The sequence below is a fragment of the Salvelinus fontinalis genome, chromosome 38, assembly GCF_029448725.1.
Source record: "Salvelinus fontinalis isolate EN_2023a chromosome 38, ASM2944872v1, whole genome shotgun sequence".
Taxonomy (NCBI): domain Eukaryota; kingdom Metazoa; phylum Chordata; class Actinopteri; order Salmoniformes; family Salmonidae; genus Salvelinus; species Salvelinus fontinalis.
This window is the reverse complement of record NC_074702.1, coordinates 26,940,819-26,961,448: the sequence shown is the minus strand read 5'-3', so window position 1 is coordinate 26,961,448 and position 20,630 is coordinate 26,940,819. Positions and strand designations below refer to the sequence as shown.

Here is a 20,630-nt window from a genome sequence, read left to right as displayed (position 1 = left end):
ACACATTACTTTTTCTGTTAAACGGGGTTCCATCCCATTTCCAACTCCACTGATGGTTTTGTCACAACACATTTTACATTACACAGCGAATGTGCCCACTCTGGTCGTGACACGTGCACTCTAGCCAACAGTTTAGCATAAAAAGGTTGTATGGAAACCTGGTTATTGTAGGCTACTCAAATGATTTAGTAATGTAGGTCTACATATCATGACATATTTTGTCAATTGTTCATTTGGAACCCCAGTATAAGCTTTTGCCGAAGCAGCGGCTATTGAATGTCAGGTTTGAAAGACACATACATGTCGATCTGTTTTATTTTATTTGAATCTAAATGGTGGTTTTCTTGATGCTTTACCACTTCTTCATGGAAATACCCTCAACAAAGGAAGCCTAGGGTGGGAGGTTTGTCTTTTCGCGTCAACTGTCTGGCAACAGACGTGAATGCGTCTGTGAATCGCCTCTCCGATTGGTCCTTCGGTGACAGAGTTGTTGTGATTGGTCAGAGCTCAGCTTGCGCAGCTACATATACCTGCCCCAGCTTCCATTTTGTTGCAAATCAGACAGTCGAGAGGGAGTAGAGATATACACACATTTCTAGATATAGCAATTTCTACATTCAGAGCGTTCAGACGTCAATTCAACAATCTCTGACAAAGGGCTTTTACCAACTAAGCCTGAGGAAGTCGGTAAGAGCCGGTGTTAATTTAGCTAGAATTTGTGACGCCATATGACTTATGAGTGGCGTTCTTTGTTTTGTTGCCAGAGAAGTGACCTAGATAGACGGCTATTTACTTACAATGATAATAAGAACCATGAATACATTTCACTTTAGTAATGTTAACAAGCACAAATTACGGTTAATCTAGGTGTATTTAAAAAAAAAAAATATTCAGCTAAAGTGAACATCGATCGATTGAACATCAATCGCTCGATTTCTACACCAAGCTAACGTAACGTTAGTTGACGACGTTCGCAGTCTTCCATGCAAGTGAACGCATTATTCGCTGTTTACGTGGTGGCTTTACATAGCTAAACATGGACGCTAGTTAGCCACCTGCTTTATTTTCCAGTAAACCAATATGCATTATGTTGCTACCAGTTTATGAATTTTACCAGACAGTTTGTGGAATGTTGTTAGCTTTGTGAAGATGCATGTTTGTTACATGAAAACTGTCCCCATTCTCAATTTGTAACAACAGTTTACTTACTTGGAGCAGTGTCGTTATATTTACCCGAAGTATTTCTAAAAAAAAAAAATGTTTTGTTTAGATCGGCTTCTTTGAGCATTTTCGTGCGCTGAAGTGAATTGATGTTCTACTCGGCTTCACGGGAAAACGACGCTCATTGGCACATGACAACTCCAGATCTTGCTGGACCTAAAAGTGCAGCGAGAAGTAGACCGAAGACTACTTCGAGGACCTGGAGCCCAATTGGAAAGGAGAAATTAAGAAGGAAACATCTCTGCACATTCAACTTTCTAACAACAAAGAGGTAGGCATTGGCTGCTACACTGTTTTTGCTGTCGGGTGGGGGAAGGGCTGATCTTTTGTACGTAGTCAAATTGAGCTTATTGAAGTAACTTAAGTAATGCACATTTGTTCCAGCAGTCTGTTAATTATATTTTGCCCGTCTCATTATATTTTGCCCGTCTCAAATATGAACTACGCATATATATATATTATATATATATTTTTTACCATATTGTTAAAGCAATGTTGTCAACAGGGGACAATTGTCATGTTTAATTGTTGGGCTACAGTTATCGTTAGCTTAGCATTAAGAGCGTTGGACTGCCGCTGGTTCGAATCCCTGTGTTGAATAGGTGAAACATCTGTATGCCCTTGAGCAAGCCACTTGTAAGTTTTGGATAACTAAATTGTAAATGTTAGAAATGAATTGCTTCAATGTTTTTGTTTTGTTTCTTAATTTAAATGTATTCCTCCTTCAGGTGACACATAGTCTGGAAAGTACAGTATGGGAGGTGGAGAGAGGTACAACATTCCAGTGTCCCACCCAGAGCGCCCATTGCCCAAGAAGAACCATCAGCTGGGCCGGGCCAAGCAGAGAGTTGTCCGCGATCAGAATGGAGTGACAACCGTAGCATCCTCGGGGGCGGCGGGAGGTCCTTACCAACATGGCCACCGCAAGGGCGCAGCCTACCCCTGGTTTCCAGAGGCGCGGCTGGCCGCGTCTGCTGAGAAGAAAAACACTTCTGTCCGTTTTGCCAATGCCTACGATCAGAATTGGGAGGGCGCTGTGTCTCACCTGAACATACTTCTGGCCACCCAGTGTGGCGGCCCGAGCTATGCAGGGGCCAAGTTCAGCGAGCCACCCTCCCCCAGCGTGCTGCCCAAGCCCCCCAGCCACTGGGTCCCCATGGGTACTCGTGACAGCAGGGAGATGATGGCCTTCCAGCTGAAGAGCCTCCTCAAGGTGCATGCCTAGAGATGGACTCCCATAACCTGACCTTTCAAAGCCAACGTGTGAACGAAGGCTCCTACCTGCCTTGAACGCCCCAGCGTTGTAATATACTTTTGGCTATTTTAGATTGAGGTATTCGAAGGGTGGTAGGCATGTTGTAGGGAAATCTCTGCAGATGTTTGTCACCCTTTCTTTTTCTTTCTTTTTTTTGAGAACCACAGGTATTACAGCGCTGCAGCCTTGTTGGTGGGGGAGAATGCTCTCATTGGAGTCTGTTTCTGTCACTAACGATGAACTGGATATCCTTCGTATTTGTGCTCTGTTTTTTTGTTTTGTTGTTTTTTTGTTGGCCGTTATAGCAAGTCTGTGGGCTTTTCTTCCCAAACGGTAGGGTTGGATACTGTTAGTCATAACATGTTAATGCAGTCTCATTCACAGTCCATTTCTGTGGACCGGTAATTCTTTGGCACGTTAAGTTCTGTTAATCATTAAGGATTTCACTTCTGACAACCTAGTGCTGCCTGAAGCACAATTTACAATAGTAGCATTTTTTTTTTTGACTTACTGTTTTCCCTCTGGTTTTGGGGGGGGATGTAAAATCCGCTGTTCTGCAGGGAAACCAGAGCTATCTTTCAGGAGGGAATCCGCTGTAGTAGTGAGTACAGGTCACAAGTATAACCTCAAACTGAAGTGTAGAGGCTATGGCACACAGGCCTTGGACGTTCAACTCCTGTACTTTTTTATTGCGCTGTGCGCTCTGCACTATGGCAGTTGTTCTGGTCCAAGGCCTGCAGCTCTATCATACAATTATTTTGTCTATTTGTGATGTGGTTATTAATCAATGAGTCAGTTTTGTCTTAACCAAACCAATGTCTCTTGCTGTAATTCTTTTTTTCACCATCTCTCCCTTGTATGTCTGACGTGGTTACCAGTGCCATATCACGTTGGCTTGCGTGGCACAGAGAATTTGGTCCTCTGGGTGACTTTTTTTCCAACGCAATCAGTACTGCTATTAGCCACTTTCAAACTATCTCCTTCCCTACTGAAACCCCACACAGTAAACAATGCAGAGGAGGGCCAGATTCAACAGGAACGTGGAACTGTACGTTTCACAACCTCGATCTCCTATGCCATGGCCCTGTTTGCTGTGTGGCAGTTTCACTGTTTGCTGTGTGGCAGAAGTGCAACGTTGAGAGAAGTGCATAACGTGGCACAGAGGACGTTAGGCGCAAGGCCAGTGTGGATCTGTTTACATTTAAAGTCTCCAGAAGCAATCTCCAGATACTCACTGCTTCCTGCACCCTACTCTTCTTGCACTGCAATCAAAATAGTTTTTATAAGTTACAGGCTGAGAGGCCCTTTTATCAGTGGGTGGTTAATTGACTATCTCCCTCTAGGTTCTAATTTGAGGGGAGGCCGTCTTTTATTTTCTTTGCAGAATGGGAACTGGAATGGCCATCTTAGAGACAACAAAACGGAGCTCACGAGCTTGAAATAAGTTAAAGAAAAAGAGCCATGTAAATAATGAAATGTGTAAAAATACTTGTAGCATATGTACATTTAGCAGTGTGTTTTTAAACCTGCTTCATAAAGTATTTTTAGTAATAACACTGAATGTATAAGTCATGCTAAGGACATGTCTTGACTTCAAATACTGAATATTTTTGTAAAAAAGAATCTGCCTATAGCATTTGTCAATACCCCTTCACTGTGTAATGTCAGTAATCTTGCACGTGTTTTTTATTTTGTATTGTGCACAGTGTAGGGCAAAAAAATGCACTGTGCAAAAAAAACTTAGCTTACATTTGACCTTTTGAGGAGACTTCGATATGTGTGAATTGTTACATTATTTTAAGTTTCCAGGTGTGCTACAGCCTGAATACAGCCACTGGGGGCTGGTTTCCCAGACAGATTGACCCCAAACCTGGCTTAAAACCACTATTTCAATGGATAGTCTCCATTGGAATTTCTTTTTTTTCCAGGACTACTTATGATCTGTCTGGAAAACGTGCCCTGAATTGAGTTGTTCGACTTGATTGTGCCTACATTTTAACCCAACATTGCAAAATTCTGTTGTTGATCAACATTGATTTATATTTTGTGATTAGGTAATGTTATTCATTGACCAAAAATGTGTGTCTTAAAACCACCTTCAATTATCTGCTGTTTCTTCTGCCAGAAGATAATTGAATTTGGCCCTGTGTTATTGTCAACCTGTTTTGATCTGTGTGTTTAAATGCACTGACATTTCTTTTTAAAGAACAAAGATGTGTTCTGTTGGTTTCTGATAATGATTCATACATGTATAAGTCTCTTTGTCCTAAATTTGAAACTCAAGGGTTTCTCAACGAATTGGCTTTTAATTTGTCCCATTTGTTTACTGTCACCAATGAATATGAAATTATGCCACATGTCCAAACTTGATTCAATTTGACTTAAAAAAAAAAAAAGAGGAACTAAAGCACTGCTTTAATTGGTCTAATCAAAAAGTAAACTCAAAAAAATAAAATCCCTTCCCTTTCCCCCCTACTTTGTGTCTGTCTTTTTCTGAATTATTTCAGGATAGTTAAGGATCTCTTCACACTAGATCCACTGCAATTTGCATACCATCTGGAGAAGAGGAATACCTATGTAAGAAAGACTATATATATTTTTTCCTACAGCTCAGCCTTGCAGGCCTTGGTACCCTCCAAGCTTATTAAGCCCTGGGTCTGCACCCCGCCCTGTGTAATGTGTAACTGGGTCCTGGACTTCCTGATGGGCTGCCCCCAGGTGGTGAAGGTAGGTAATAACACCCCCACTACGCTGATCCTCAACACGGGCCCCACAGGGGTGCCTGCTCAGCCCCCTCCCGTACTTCCTGTGTGGCCATGCACGCCTCCAACTCAATCAAATTGGCAGATGACAAGTAGTAGGCCTGATTACCAACGGGGGGCTGAGGGCTTTGGCGGAGTGGTGTCAGGAAAGTAACTTCAACGTAAACAAAGGAGCTGATCATGGACAGCGGCTGTAATACACTCACATCGAGGCCGCAGTGGAGAAGGGGGCAATCTTCCAAGTTCCTCAGCATACACATCACTGACATCTGAAATGGTCCACCCACACAGACAGAGGTAGAGGTGCAACAGCGTCCTGTCGGGCTGTATCACTGCCAGGTACAGCAACTGCACCATCTGCAACCGCAGGGCCAACTAGAGGGTGGTGCAGTCTACCCAACAGCGCCCGGTGTCACAGGAAGGCCAAGAAGTTCAAGGACCTCAGCTGCCTCAGGCTGTTCACCCCACTGTCATCCAAAAGGTGAGATCAATACAGGTACATCAAAGCTGGGACCAAGAGACTGAAAAACACCTCTCTCTCTCTCTCTCAAAGGCAGCCCCCACCCAGTACCCTGGCCTGAACTCGGTCGCTGTCACAGGCCGGCTTCCACCCGGTGACTCAACCCTCCACCTTAGAGGCTGCTGCCCTATGTACATAGACACTGGTCACTTTGTTTACATAAGGTTGTACCCAATTCATGTTAACTCAGTAAAAAAAAGAAACGTCCTCACTGTCAACTGCGTTTATTTTTAGCAAACCTAACGTAAATATTTGTATGGACATAAGATTCAACAACTGAGACAAACTGAACAAGTTCCACAGACATGTGACTTACAGAAATATAATGTGTCCCTGAACAAAGGGGGTCAAAAGTAACAGTCGGTATCTGGTGTGGCCACCAGCTGCATTAACCCCTGCAGTGCATCTCCTCATGGACTGCACCAGATATGCCAGTTCTTGCTGTGAGATGTTACCCCACTACCAACAAGGCACCTTCAAGTTCCTGGACATTTCTGGGGGGAAGGGCCCTAGCCCTCACCCTCCGATCCAACAGGTCCCAGACGGGATTGAGATCCGTGTTGGCAGAACCCTAACATTCCTGTCTTGCATCAAATCACGCACAGAACGAGCAGTACGGCTGGTGGCGTTGTCATGCTGTAGGGTCATGTCAGGATGAGCCTGGAGGAAGGGTACAACATGAGGGAGGAGAATGTCTTCCCTGTAACGCACAGCATTGAGATTGCCTGCAATGACAGCAAGTTCCAGTGATGCTGTGACACACTGCCCTAGACCATGGCGGACCCTCCACCTCCAAATCGATCCCGCTCCAGAGTACAGGCATTGGTGTAATGCTCATTCCTTTGATGATAAACACGAATCCGACCATAACCACTGGTGAGACAAAACCACGACTTGTCAGTGAAGTTATTTGGATTTTTATGAATTATCTTTGAAAGACATTATCCTGAAAATGGGATTTTTTTGCTGAGTTTATATACTGTATTCTAGTCAAATCAAATTTGATTAGTGACATGCTCTGAATACAATTACAGGGAAATGCTTACAAGCCCTAACCAACAATAGTTAAAAAAATATATATATATATGAGTAAGAATAAGAAATAAAAGTATCAAGTAATTAAAGAGCAGCAGTAAAATAACAATAGCGAGACTACACAAGGGGGTACCGGTACAGAGTCGATGTGTGGGGGCACCGGTTAGTTGAGGTAATGTGTACATGTGGAGTTATTAAAGTGACTATGCATAGATGATAACAACAGAGTAGCAGTGTAAAAGAGGGAACGCTGAGCTGCAGTCATTGAATATCATTCTCACATAGGTGTTTATTTTGTCCAGGTGGGCAAGGGCAGTGTGGAGTACAATAAAGATTGCATCATCTGTTGGGGTGGTATGCAAATTGCAGTGGGTCTAGGGTTTCTGGGATAATGGTGTTGATGTGAGCCATGACCAGCCTTTCAAAGCCCTTCATGGCTACGGACGTGATTGCTACAGGTCGGTAGTCATTTAGGCAGGTTACCTTAGTGTTCTTGGGCACGGACTATGGTGGTCTGCTTAAAACATGTTGGTATTACAGACTTGGACAGGGAGAGGTTGAAAATGTTGACCTATTTAGAGGTTTTACATCGGCTGCGGAGAGCGTGATCACACAGTTTTCCGGAACATCTGGTGCTCTCATGCATGTTTGTTATTTGCCTCGGTGCAAGCATAAAAGTAGTTTAGCTCATCTGGTAGGCTTGTGTCACTGGGCAGCTCTCGGCTATGCTTCCCTTTGTAGTCTGTAATGGTTTACAAGCCCTGCCACATTCATCTAACGTCAGAGCTGGTGTAGTAGAGCTGGTGCCTGTCAGAGCTGGTGCCTGTTTGATGGTTCGGAGGGCATAGCGGGATTTCTTATAAGCTTCGGGGTTAGAGTCCTGTTCCTTGAAAGCGGCAGCTCTAGCCTTTAGCTCAGTGCGGATGTTGCCTGTAATCCATGGCTTCTGGTTGGGGTATGTACGTACGGTCACTGTGGGGACGACGTAATCAATGCACTTATTGATGAAGCCAATGACTGATGTGGTGTACTCCTCAGTGCCATCGGAGGAATCCCGGAACACATTCCAATCTGTGCTAGCAAAACAGTCCTGTAGCTTAGCATCTGCTTCGTCTGACCAATGTTTTATTGATCGAGTCACTGGTGCTTCCTGCTTTAATTTTTTGTTTGTAAGCAGGAATCAGGAGGATAGAATTATTGTCAGATTTGCCAAATGGAGGGAGAGCTTTGTATGCGTCTCTGTGTGTGGAGTAAAGGTGGTCCAGAGATTTTTTGCCTCTGGTTGCACATTTAACATGCTGATAGAAATTTGGTAAGACGGATTTAAGTTTCCCTGCATTAAATTCCCCGGCTACTAGGAGTGCCGCCTCTGGGTGAGCTGTTTGCTTCTGGTGGAATACAAAAAATACAGATAACTCTAGGTAGACAGTGTGGTCTACAGCTTATCATGAGATACTCTACAACAGGCGAGCAAAACCTCGAGACTTCCTTAGATAGTGTACCAGCTGTTAATTACTAAAATACATAGTCCGCCGCCCCTTGTCTTACCAGACGCCGCTGTTCTGTCCTGCCGATACAGCGTATAACCAGCCAGCTGTATGTTGATAATGTCGTCGTTCAGCCTCGACTCCGTGAAGTATAAGATATTACAGTTTTGAATGTCCCGTTGGTAGTTTAATCTTCCGCGTAGGTAATGGATTTTATTTTCCAAAGATTGCACATTTGCTAGCAGAATGGAAGGAAGTGGGGGTTTATTCGATTGTCTATGAATTCTCAGAAGGCAGCCCGCCCTCTGGACCCTTTTTCTCTTCCTTCTCTTCACTTAAATGACGAGGATTTGGGCCTGTTCCTGGTTAAGCAGTACATCATTCACGTCGGGCTTGTCGGACTCGTTAATGAAAAAAAGGATTCTGTCAGTCCCTGGTGAGTAATCGCAGTTCGGATGCCCAGAAGTTATTTTCGGTCATAAGAGACGGTAGCAGCTACATTATGTACAAAATAAGTTTAAAAAATAAGTTAAACAATGCAAATAAAATAACAAATGCACGCAATTGGTTAGGAATAGGTAAAACGTCAGCCTTGTTCTCCGGCGCCGTCCTATTCAACTATTGCTGCACATAATATTCTATCCTACGTTTTCTTCAGAATTATTACATATTCTATCCACATACTGTCCATAATATGCATACAGTGCATTTGGAATCTATTCAGACCCCTTGACTTTGTCCATATTTTGTTACGTTACAACCTTATTCTAAAATATATTAAATTGTTTTTCCCTCAATCTACACACAATGCCACATAATGAGAAAACAAGAACAGTTTTTTAGACATTTTTGCTAATTGTCAGTACTTTGTTAAAGCACCTTTGGCAGAGATTACAGCCTCGAATCTTTTTGAGTATAATGCTACAAGCTTGGCACACCTGTATTTGGGGAGTTTCTCACATTCTCTGCAGATCCTCTCAAGCTCTGTCAGGTTGGATGGGGAGCGTCGCTGCACAGCTATTTTCAGATCTCCAGAGATGTTAGATTGGGTTCAAGTCCGGGCTCTGGCTGGGCCACTCAAGAACTTTCAGAGACTTGTCCCCAAGCCACTACTGCGTTGTCTTGGCTGCGTGCTTAGGGTCGTTGTCCTGTTAGGAGGTGAACCTTCGCCCCTGTCCGAGGTCTTGAGCACTCTGGAGCAGGTTTTCATCAAGGATCTCCCTGTACTTTGCTCCATTGATCTTTCCCTCGATCCTGACAAGTCTCCCAGTCCCTGCCGCTGAAAAACATCCCCACAGCATGATGCTGCCACCACCATGCTTCACCGTAGGGATGGTGCCAGGTTTCCTCCAGATGTGATGCTAAAGTCAGAGTTTCATTTAAAAAAAATATGCACCGAATACAAATCTGAAGTTCAATGGGTTTCCAGTGCATTTTCAACTCAACTGATAGTTTTGTCAACTGTTTTGTTCAATAGCAAATGTGCCAACACTGGGCTTGGCATGGTTTGTGCGTCGTCTAGTCTACATAATGAGTTTATGGTTGAGAGTGAGAATATTTTTACTTGTCAAACGGCAGTCAAGTACCGATCATCTTGTCACCAGAATAAGATCCTCCATATTTATTGGAAAGCAGCATCAAGCTGAAGTTCATTTATTTCATCTGTTGCCTAATGATATGGACCACTCATGGATCATCACGTGACTCCAAATTTACTTCGATATGAGTTATATACTCTCTTCTCTGTATACATCAATAGTGTCACTCTTGCTGCTGGTGATTCTTTGATCCACCTCTACACAGACGACACCATTCTGTATACTTCTGGCCCTTCTTTGGACACTGTGTTAACCTCCAAATGAGCTTCAACTCTCCTTCCGTGACCTCCACCTGCTCTTAAATGCTAGTAAAACTAAATGCATGCTCTTCAACCGATCGCTGCCTGCACCTGCCCGCCCGTCCAGCATCACTACTCTGGATGGTTCTGACTTAGAATATGTGGACCACTACAAATACCTAGGTGTCTGGTTAGACTGTAAACTCTCCTTCCAGACTCATATTAAACATCTCCAATCCAAAATTACATCTAGAATTGGCTTCCTATTTCACAACAAAGCATCCTTCAATCATGCTGCCAAACATACCCTCGTAAAACTGACCATCCTACCGATCCTCGACTTTGGCGATGTCATTTACAAAATAGCCTCCAATACTCTACTCAACAAATTGGATGCAGTCTATCACAGTGCCATCCGTTTTGTCACCATAGACTACCCACCACTGCGACCTGTACGCTCTCATTGGCTGGCCCTCGCTTCATACTCGTCGCCAAACTCACTGGCTCCAGGTCATCTACAAGTCTCTGCTAGGTAAAGCCCCACCTTATCTCAGCTCACTGGTCACCATAGCAGCACGCACTCCAGCAGGTATATCTCTCTGGTCAACCCCAAAGCCAATTCTTCCTTTGGCCGCCTCTCCTTCCAGTTCTCTGCTGCCAATGACTGGAACGAACTGCAAAAATCACTAAAGCTGGAGACTCTTACCTCCTTCACTGGCGTTAAGCACCAGCTGTCAGAGCAGCTCACAGATCTCTGCACCTGTACATAGCTCATCTGTAAATTAAACCCGCACGCATTGACCAACATTTATCCATTCTAATTTGGTGTTCGTTCTCCACAGATCAGTCTGGCCTCGACCTAAATGATAACAATTTAACAGGGTGGATGTGAGTTCCCATTGTATTCAAGCTGGTTGGGCAGGTTTATGCTAGAACATTCACACCTGGCCCAAAAGGCAATCCACAAGCAGTTGTCTGGACTTCAGAGCCATGGAAGTGAACAGAAAAGTTAACGTTCACTCAGTTGCAAATTGCAATGTATTTCATACAAACCGATAACGATAGCAATTAGAAAAACGCAACTTAGATTTTCCATAATGGTGCCCATCACTAGTAACATTCTTAGTAAATACACTATATATAGAAAAGTATGTGGATAACCCTTCAAATTAGTGGATTTGTTTATTTCAGCCACACCCGTTGCTGACAGGTGTATAAAATTGAGCACACATCCATAGACAAACACTAGCAGTAGAATATCCTTACTGCAGAGCTCTGTGACTTTCAACGTTGCACCGTCAAAGGATTCCACCCTTCCAACATGTCAGTTTATCAAATTTCTGCCCTGCTAGAGCTGACCCGGTCACCTGTAAGTGATGTTATTGTGAAGTGGAAACATCTAGAGGTGCTGAAGCACATCTGTCCTATGTTCCAAAATCTCTGGAAGCAACGTCAGCACAACAACCGTTTGTTGGGAGCTTCATGAAATGGGTTTCCATGGCCGAGCAGCCACACACAAGCCTAAGATCACCATGCGCAATGCCAAGTGTCTGCTGAAATGGTGTAACGTTCTCTGGAGTGATGAATCACGTTTCACCATTTGGCAGTCCGACGGACAAATCTGGATTTGTCAGATGCCAGGAGATGCTAATTGCCAACTGTAAGGTTTGGTGGTTCTGGCTAGGGGTGGCTGACCCGGTAATAGATAAGTGTACCTAACAAACTGTCTGGTGTCTCGCCCGTACTTTCAAGGGAGCGATATCTTTTTACAAGCCAAGTGATTAAGAAAAGTTAAAACATAACATGTTTAATCCACAGAGAAAACACTGCTGCAAGATTTGAACAAACAAAATAAAAACTGATTTAAAAAAAATGCAGACTTTAGTTACATCGAATGTACAAAAATAATAGCAGTAAACTTGATGGCTAGATATCACTGCAAACTCCAGATGCATAACTTATTTTCTTATAAATGGGTTTTTGCACTCAACTTCTTCTGTAGCCAGAGGTTAATACCCGTTAGCTCAAAACAAGCAGTACCTTGACATTTCATAGTTGACCAATTCTTATGCGCTAAACTTAATTCCATTGGGTTCTCAAATAATAGAATTAAACCAATATGAAGGTAAATTAAAAACAACCAATTTTCTCCAGAGGTGAATGAAACTGAACTAACAAAAAATTACTATCCATCTGTAGGGACAACCAGCTCTGTTGACTGGTATCAGCCCAGAGATATCATGATAACTCAACTAATGAACCGAGGTGGGGTGTGTAATAACCACTCACTAGATACCATATTCAAAAACATCTTTAGCTACAGACTAACAGGGTTTGAGGGTGGTGGGGTCCTAGGATCTGGAGCGAGATCGGGACACAGATCTCGAGTAGGAGCGTCGACAGGCCTGTTTCTGGGAGCCAGTAGAGGTGTGGAAGTCCTTGACGGGGCTGGGGGATTTGGACTGGGACTTTGTGTCTTTGGGCCTGGATCTGGGATGAGAGGGGGAGCGGGAGGCGGAGCGGTCACGAGGCGGGGGTGCGTGGTGCATCCTGTGGTGTTCACGTGGAGGGCCCCTGTACCTGGTAGAAAAAAGGAAGATGGGATATGAACAGAACAATCAGTCAACACACAAATGAACACACTGACTTGACAAATGGTGTTTTGAAAACACATAGGCCTATGCAGTATAAATGCAATCTTATTGCACTGTGCCGTGTTAGGTAAGTCAGAATAAGGAGTCGTATATATTGGTCTACCTGTCATTTTCATGGCTTCTGCTTCGCCTGTGCCTGCCATTTGATCGAGAGCTGTAAAGAGAAAAGTGAAAGTAAGAACCATTCTGTATACAAAGGCATTTCGGACTGCAATGAAAGCCCCTTGGGAGGATTACTTGACAAGTGAAACATTGGTTTAGTTTCAGTGTCACAGGGGAACTCACTCTCTAGGGCTCTCTGACCTCCGAGGACGGCGGTCGCAGGAAGGGCTGCGCGACCGGCGCCTTTCGTAGCTGCGACTGCGAGAGCGTCTGCGTCGGCCATCGCCGCGTTCGTAGTCGTCGTAGCGGGAGAAGGAGCTGCTGCGGGACCCTCTGCGAGGAGAGCTCTCCTTAGTCTTCATCTGGTTGGGGGCTGGAGGGACAAGTCATTCAAATTAAATACGGGGACACAAGGAGTTGAGCAAGAAGGGTTTTAAAAATAATTTTGCATGCAGGTCGGCAATGATTTCTCTAGTCTGAGAGACTCGAGTCAAGATATTATCGCTAAAAGTGATGTAGGCCTAGTTAGACTTTCCTACTTAGATTCTTGGGTAAACTGTTCCGACAGTGAAACTTAAATTCTTCAAGTTGAATTGATTGGTAGGTAGTAAATAGTGCACTCATACAGGGTACCTAAATAAAACCTATTCTTACTTTTTCGGTCACCCTGTGCAAACTGGATCTCGATCTGTCGACCACACACCCACTTGTGGTCCAGGTTGTGGAGGGCATCCTCTGCATCTCGCACGTCCTCGAATGTGCTACAGACTGTTAAGGCTTTTTACTTTTACTTGTGGAGGGGGTGTGGGAATGGGGAGACATGTATTTTAATTAAGTAAAGAGGCTGGAAGCTTCAATTGTGTGCCAACATGGGACAATAGTAACCTAAAAGATTAAAAACATATAGCTGAAACTTCTGTTCAAATTGCAGGGAGGTAATGAGAACAAAGGCTATACAAATGCAACATTGAAATCTTATTTCATTAAACTTGTATACAATTAAAGTTATACAGATGATATGATTTTCTTGCCCTTTTGTACAGAGAGAACACAGAGCAAAATATTTGAAGGTGAAGAGCAAGGGTTCTATTTGGTAGGATACAAAACATTAAGCTCGTTACCTTTAACATGCTTGACCTTTGAGCGTCAGCTTGACCTTAACGCTCTAACTGCTTGGCAGAAGAACTTGAGATTTCCGGCTTGTCTTCGCCCAATACATCCTTTTATTTTCCTCTCTTTGGCAGACAAATGGAAGCCTTAATGCCCTCTTTTCTCCTCCTTGTATCTTCATGCTTTAACTTTGCTCGGTGTTCTTTTCCCACTATTTCGTGTCGCCTGAAATCATTATGGTCCCTTTGGCTTGAAACTACTCTACACCAGTCTTTACATTCTTTGTTGGGGTTTCTCCAGAACTGTACGTCTTTAACATTTCTAGGGTAACAGAAGCAATTTTAGTTAGGAGAGATGTTGATTAATGTCTGTAGACATTTTACTATGTTTGAATGTTAATGTTCCCCTCCCATTAAACCAGTATAGCCTTATTTTTATGACAAATATACAATAATTACTTCAAAACAGTAGGCAAACTCAAGACGTGTGACATTGTCGATATGACCCCACGTGTGAATAATAATAATGCACCGAATGAAAGACATGTTCATTAATACATTACGTGAGTATAAAGGATATTGAATGTAAGCAAATCCTCTTGGTCGCCGTGTAGAGAAGTCAAGTGGAATGTAGACATCTACAATAGGCCCATAACGACCAAATTCACGGCGCAGTTCCTCTGGCCTAAAGTGTTATGAAATGACAGGACATTTAATGTAATGGCCAGTAAAGTACAACCCTTTTAGGCAAATATTAAACCAGTGTGATTCAAAGTGCAAACCTGCAACTGTGGCCAATAAGAGAACCTTCAGATTCAACTCAATTGGCTTAATACTTACCATAGAAATGGGGGTATAAAATGTGACATTGGACAAGAGGTATTTAATGCACAACAAGCCAGGTAGATGGTAGCCAGTCTGTTTATGCCATCATGCCAACTCCTGTCACTCATTGTCATGTTTGGCATGCATGCAAGTTAAGCCCAGGTACTGGTTCAGCCAGTTCCATGATATGGAGTTGGCAAAAGAGCAGAAACAGACAGTACACCAGTGATGTAAAGTACTTAAGTAGTTTTTTGGGGTATCTGTACTTTGATATTTATACGACTTCTACTTCACTACATTCTTGAAAATGTATTTTTTAATCCATACATTTTCCCTGACACCCAAAAGTACTCGTTAGTTTTTGAATGCTTAGCAGGACAGGAAAATGGTCTAATTCGCGGACCCAAAGAGAAAATCCCTGGTCATCCCTACTGCATCTGATCTGACAGACCCACGAAACACAAATGATTTGTAAATTATGCCTGAGTTTGTGTGCCCCCTTATCCGTATTTTTTTTATTATTTTTTATTAAATCGTGCCGTCTGGTTTTCTTAATATAAAGAATTTTAAATGATTTATACTTTTACTGCTTACCATTTATGAAATGACATTTACTTTTGATACTTAAGTATATTTAAAACCAAATATTTTTTTTACTCTTTCTCAAGTAACGTTAGGATTTTACTGGGTGACTTGAGTCGTTTTCTATTAAGGTATATTTACTTTTACTATGACAACTGGGTAATTTTTCCACCACTGCTGGCAACCTGGCAGGTAGATGGATGGCCAGCTAAATTAGGTAATTCACAGTTGGTTCAAACAACTCTCCTGTTTTTGTGCAAACCACTATATTTGGTGCAAACTCATGTGCAGCCTAGCAGACATGCTAACGTTAGCTTGCTAAGCTTTGTATCAAAGCTATAAGCTAACTTTTTCAGATAACGTTAGTTGGATAACTAAACTAGTTAATGTTTCTCACTATAGACAAACTTAAAGGCAACTAGCAACTGACAACACTTATCTACACGTTTTCATTGTAAATGCTAGCTAGCTAAAATCAGTAAACAACAGTTTAGCCACCTAGCTAACGTAGCTGTACCTCGCACGCACGAATGATTCGATCATAGCTACCTGGATTCGTCGGAGATGTTTCTAATGAAGAGTGATGGGTTAGGGGGTCTCATGTACCTAGCCATTGTAAAATATTGTTATTACGGTTGAAATTTATAATCTAACTTAATATCAGTAAATTATAGGACTTGTTCTAGCTGTAGCAAAAAGCAGCGAGGTGGTCTCATCTATCGGCAAACGGAGGCCAGCGCGCAGGCTCAAATACCATTCTTTTAGCCCTGCCCACCAGGGGTGGCCATCTGGCATTTTGGGCAAGGAGTGTTTAGATGTTAAATGATGAGTAACCACGGCCGGCCCGCTAATTAGGCAAGATTAGGGCGAGTGGGCACTGCATCTCAGTGCAAGAGGCGTCACTGCAGTCCCTGGTTCGAATCCAGGCTGCATCACATCCCGCCGTGATTGGGAGTCCCATAGGAAGGCGACACTTGGCCCAGCGTCGCCCGGGTTTGGTCGTCATTGTAAATAAGAGTTTGTTGATAAACTGACTTGCCTAGTTAAAAAGGTTCAATAAAATAAACACAAAACCTCACATAGGGTGTGTTCGTAAATTCAACCTGGAGTGCCAGAGGTGCTCAGAGTGCGCTCTGGGCATTTGTAAATTCAGACTATTGTCAGATTCTCCGAATTTATGAATGGACAATTTCGCTAGGAGCACACACTGGACTCTGTGGCCGAGGAGTTGATCCCAGCCGTTCTGACCACTCAACCTGTTTTTGCTTTGTCATTATGGGGTATTGTGTGTAGATTGACGGGGGAATGATTTAAATACATTTTAGAATAAGGCTGTAACGTAACAAAATGTAGAAAAAGTCAAGGGGTCTGAATACTTTCAAATACACTGTATATGAAAGTTAAGTTCCAGAGGTTTCCAAAACCGTATCACTAGGGATAATTAATAATGCTTATAAATGTTAAAACAGTGTCGATAGTTCACATGTATCCAGCTGTCCTCCATACTATCAACTGAGAACCCAAGACAGGCACTGGCTGGAAGTCAACTTGGGCACCCTTGGGTTCGAGAGGTAAGGTCACTGCTGAAATTATTTAGACCATCTAAAAAAACACCCAGGAAAAAAATTGTCATATTTAGAGTTTTGCATGTTTGGGGTAGGCCTGGTTTGGGAGAGTTGTGTGGAATTGTTTCGAGCACTGAGGTATATATGAACTGGAGACAGCGTCCAACGTGGCCGACCGTTGTTTTCAACGTAACCTACCTACATTCGCATACTCCGTTTCGGGGTAGCTGCAATCTGCTTTACAGAGTCAATAACACCTTAGTGCACACTGGAACAAGCGTGAGCGTCAACAACGTCATCCAGAAGCATGGCAGACATTGGGTGAATATTAAGTGTTCATATCTTCGGCTGTGAGTGATGGAACGAATCAGCTTTGAAGACAATTACTGGAAAAAATATGGATATTTTTGGCACAAAGGTGACAGGTTTCCACTAGATAACACAGCCCAAACAAGTTGAAATTGGCTATATCGTAAACATGTATGAAAACAAAAAGATGATTTTGAGGGTTAGGTTTAAAATCAGATTAAGAGAAAATGTAGAAATAGGTGAGGTGTTGTCTTTGTGCCTGTGCTAACTAGAGTTGGCCCCTGGTCTCCAGTAATCTGGAGAGGTATGCAGCAGTGGCAGACTGGGACTGGAAATCGACCTTAGACTTTTTTTTCAAAGCCACCAGCCCATTTTATTTAGCCTCGTACGAACCATTCTGTTTCGTTATGCTGATATCCGTGTAGTGAAACAGAATGTAAGCTTGCAAGATCAGGATGACTCGTATGACACTACCTATTTTTAGCCAAATAATGCAATGTCGACAGGCTGAAGACCTACATTTGATAGGCAGGCCCACTGGGCTAAAAATGGACCAGCCTTTGTTATGGGTGTACAATGGCACGTTGATGCCATCTGTTGGTAAATGTTCATTACTGCAACACCAGTGTTTTACCAGTGTGCTTGATATATACACCCTGATGTATTGCAATGTGTTGAACATAACTGGTTCTTTCTCCAGGACATTGAAAAGGATTATTTTCCAAATGTTGAAAAATAGGTACTGTATGTGGTAAGCCTACCATTTGCTAAACACGAAGGCTGTAACGTAACAAAATTGAAAAGTCAAGGGGTCTGAATACTTCTGAATGCATTGTATGAAAAATATGTTCCAAGTGTTTCCAAAACTGTATCGCATGCGAGACATATTTGCGTTTAGACAGAGCATTTGGGAAGCGTGGGGTCATTTGCCTCACAAGGTTAAAGGGGAGGTCCAATGGAATTGGAGTCATGAATAAGGGTTACAGTAGAGATATGGATATAATAAGGAGAGACTTATGTCTCCTCCCTAATGATGGGATTCGTTGTCCACAGTTTCGGAAGGCGGGCAGTCGTGCCAGGACAACAACCTCTCCCTCAACGTGATCAAGACAAATTAGATGATTGTGGACTACAGGAAGAGGAGGACCGAGCATGCCCCCATTCTCATCGACGGGGCTGTAATTGAAGCAGGTTGAGATCTTCAAGTTCCTTGGTGTCCACGTCACCAACAAACTAACATGGTCTAAGCACACCAAGACATTTGTGAAGAGGGCACGACAAAGCCTATTCCCCCTCAGAAGACTGAAAAGTTTTGGCATGGGTCCTCAGATCCTCAAAAAGGTTTACAGCTGCACCATCGAGAGCATCCTGACTGGTTGCATCACTGCCTAGTATGGAAACTGCTCGGCCTCCAACCGCAATGCACTACAGAGGGTAGTGCATACGGCCCAGTACATCACGGGGGCCAAGTTTCCTGCCATCCAGGACCTACAGTTGAAGTCAGAAGTTTACATATGTCTTAGCCAAATACATTTAAACTCAGTTTCACAATTCCTCACATTTAATCCTAGTAAAAATTCCCTGTCTTAGGTCAGTTAGGATCACCACTTTATTTTAAGAAAGTGAAATGTCAGAATAATAGTAGAGAGAATGGTTTATTTCAGCTTTTATTTCTTTCATCACATTCCCAGTGGGTCAGAAGTTTACATACACTCAATTAGTATTTGGTAGCATTGCCTTTAAATTCTTTAACTTGGGTTTTGGGTAGCCTTCCACAAGCTTCCCACAATAAGTTGACAGAGCTGGTGTAAGTGAGTCAGGTTTGTAGGCCTTCTTGCTCGCACACGCTTTTTCAGTTCTGCCCTCAAATTTGCTATGGGATTGAGGTCAGGGCTTTGTGATGGCCACTCCAATACCTTGACTTTTTTGTCCTTAAGCCATTTTGCCACAACTTTGGAAGTATGCTTGGGGTCATTGTCCATTTGGAAGACCCATTTGTGAACAAGCTTTAACTTCCTGACTGATGTCTTGAGATGTTGCTTCCATATATCCACATACTTTTCCTTCCTCATGATGCCACCTGTTTTGTGAAGTGCACCAGTCCCTCCTGCAGCAAAGCACCCCCACAACATGATGCTGCCATCCCTGTGCCTCACGGTTGGGATGGTGTTCTTCAGCTTGCAAGCCTCCCCCTTTTTCCTCCAAACACAATGATGGGCATTATGGCCAAACACTTCTATTTTTGTTTCATCAGACCAGAGGATATTTCTCCAAAAAGTAAGATCTTTGTCCCCATGTGTAGTTGCAAACCGTAGTCTGGCTTTTTTATGGCGGTTTTGGAGCAGTGGCTTCTTCATTGCTGAGCGGCCTTTCAGGTTATGTCGATATAGATGTTTTACTGTGGATATACAGTGGGGCAAAATACCAGCAACAGTGTGTGAACCTTGTGAAGACTTACAGAAAACGTTTGACCTCTGTCATTGCCAACAAAGGGTATATAACAAAGTATTGAGATAATCTTTTGTTATTGACCAAATACTTATTTTCCACCATAATTTGCATATAAATTCATAAAAAATCCTACAATGTGATTTTCTGGATTTTTTTCCTCATTTTGTCTGTCATTGTTGAAGTGTACCTATGATGAAAATTACAGGCCTCTCCCATCTTTTTAAGTGGGAGAACTTGCACAATTGGTGGCTGACTAAATACTTTTTTGCCCCACTGTAGATGCTTTTGTACCTGTTTCCTCCAGCATCTTCACAAGGTCCTTTGCTGTTGTTCTGAGATTGATTTGCACTTTTCGCACCACAGTACATTAATCTCTAGGAGACAGAATGCGTCTCCTTCCTGAGCGGTATGACGGCTGCGTGGTCCCATGGTGTTTATACTTGCGTACTATTGTTTGTACAGATGAACGTGGTACCTCCAGGCATTTGGAAATTGCTCCCAAGGATGAACCAGACTTGTGGAGGTCTACAATTTTTTTTCCTGAGGTCTTGGCTGATTTCTTTAGATTTTCACATGACGTCAAGCAAAGAGACACTGGGTTTGAAGGTAGTGCTCAACATATGTGGGAACTCCTTCAAGACTGTTGGAAAAGCATTTCAGGTGACTACCTTATGAAGCTGGTTGAGAGAATGCCAAGTATGTGCAAAGCTGTCAAAGGGTGGCTACTTTGAAGAATCCCAAATATATTTTTGGTTACTACCCGATTCCATATGTGTTTTTTCATAGTTTCGATGTCTTCACTATCCTTCTACAATATAGAAAATAGTCAAAATAAAGAAAAACCCTTGAATGAGTAGTTGTCCAAACTTTTGACTGGTACATATTATTATTATAATAATTTTGATTCATCAGGGGG

The 20,630-nt window shown here is 42.9% G+C and overlaps 2 protein-coding genes across 2 annotated transcripts; one reads left to right on the top strand and one right to left on the bottom strand.

The window, feature by feature from the left end:
* Positions 1-534: 534 nt before the first annotated feature.
* LOC129838141 (proline-rich nuclear receptor coactivator 2-like) lies at positions 535-4,951 on the top strand. Its single transcript, XM_055904885.1, has 3 exons — positions 535-687; positions 1,271-1,492; positions 1,950-4,951. The coding sequence occupies exon 3, from the start codon at positions 1,976-1,978 to the stop codon at positions 2,444-2,446; it is 471 nt and encodes a 156-aa protein (XP_055760860.1). The 5' UTR covers positions 535-687; positions 1,271-1,492; positions 1,950-1,975; the 3' UTR covers positions 2,447-4,951.
* A 6,957-nt stretch (positions 4,952-11,908) lies between these two features.
* Positions 11,909-16,141, bottom strand: LOC129838140 (serine/arginine-rich splicing factor 10-like). Its single transcript, XM_055904883.1, has 6 exons — positions 15,939-16,141; positions 14,563-14,667; positions 13,528-13,631; positions 13,057-13,246; positions 12,875-12,925; positions 11,909-12,697 (listed from the first exon to the last, which is right to left on the bottom strand). The coding sequence occupies exons 1-6, from the start codon at positions 16,001-16,003 to the stop codon at positions 12,469-12,471; spliced, it is 744 nt and encodes a 247-aa protein (XP_055760858.1). The 5' UTR covers positions 16,004-16,141; the 3' UTR covers positions 11,909-12,468.
* Between the last annotated feature and the right edge of the window lie 4,489 nt (positions 16,142-20,630).

What these genes read in the sequence shown, in the direction of transcription:
- LOC129838141 (XM_055904885.1), top strand. Translation starts at nt 1,976, where the DNA reads ATGGGAGGTGGAGAGAGGTACAACATTCCAGTGTCCCACCCAGAGCGC.
- LOC129838140 (XM_055904883.1), bottom strand. Translation starts at nt 16,003, where the DNA reads ATGGCTAGGTACATGAGACCCCCTAACCCATCACTCTTCATTAGAAAC. An exon ending in AGAGGATTTGCTTACATTCA is followed by an intron (nt 13,632 to 14,562) that starts ATATCCTTTATA and finishes AGTCTGTAGCAC; the next exon opens with ATTCGAGGACGTGCGAGATG. An exon ending in TGCACAGGGTGACCGAAAAA is followed by an intron (nt 13,247 to 13,527) that starts GTAAGAATAGGT and finishes TTGTCCCTCCAG; the next exon opens with CCCCCAACCAGATGAAGACT.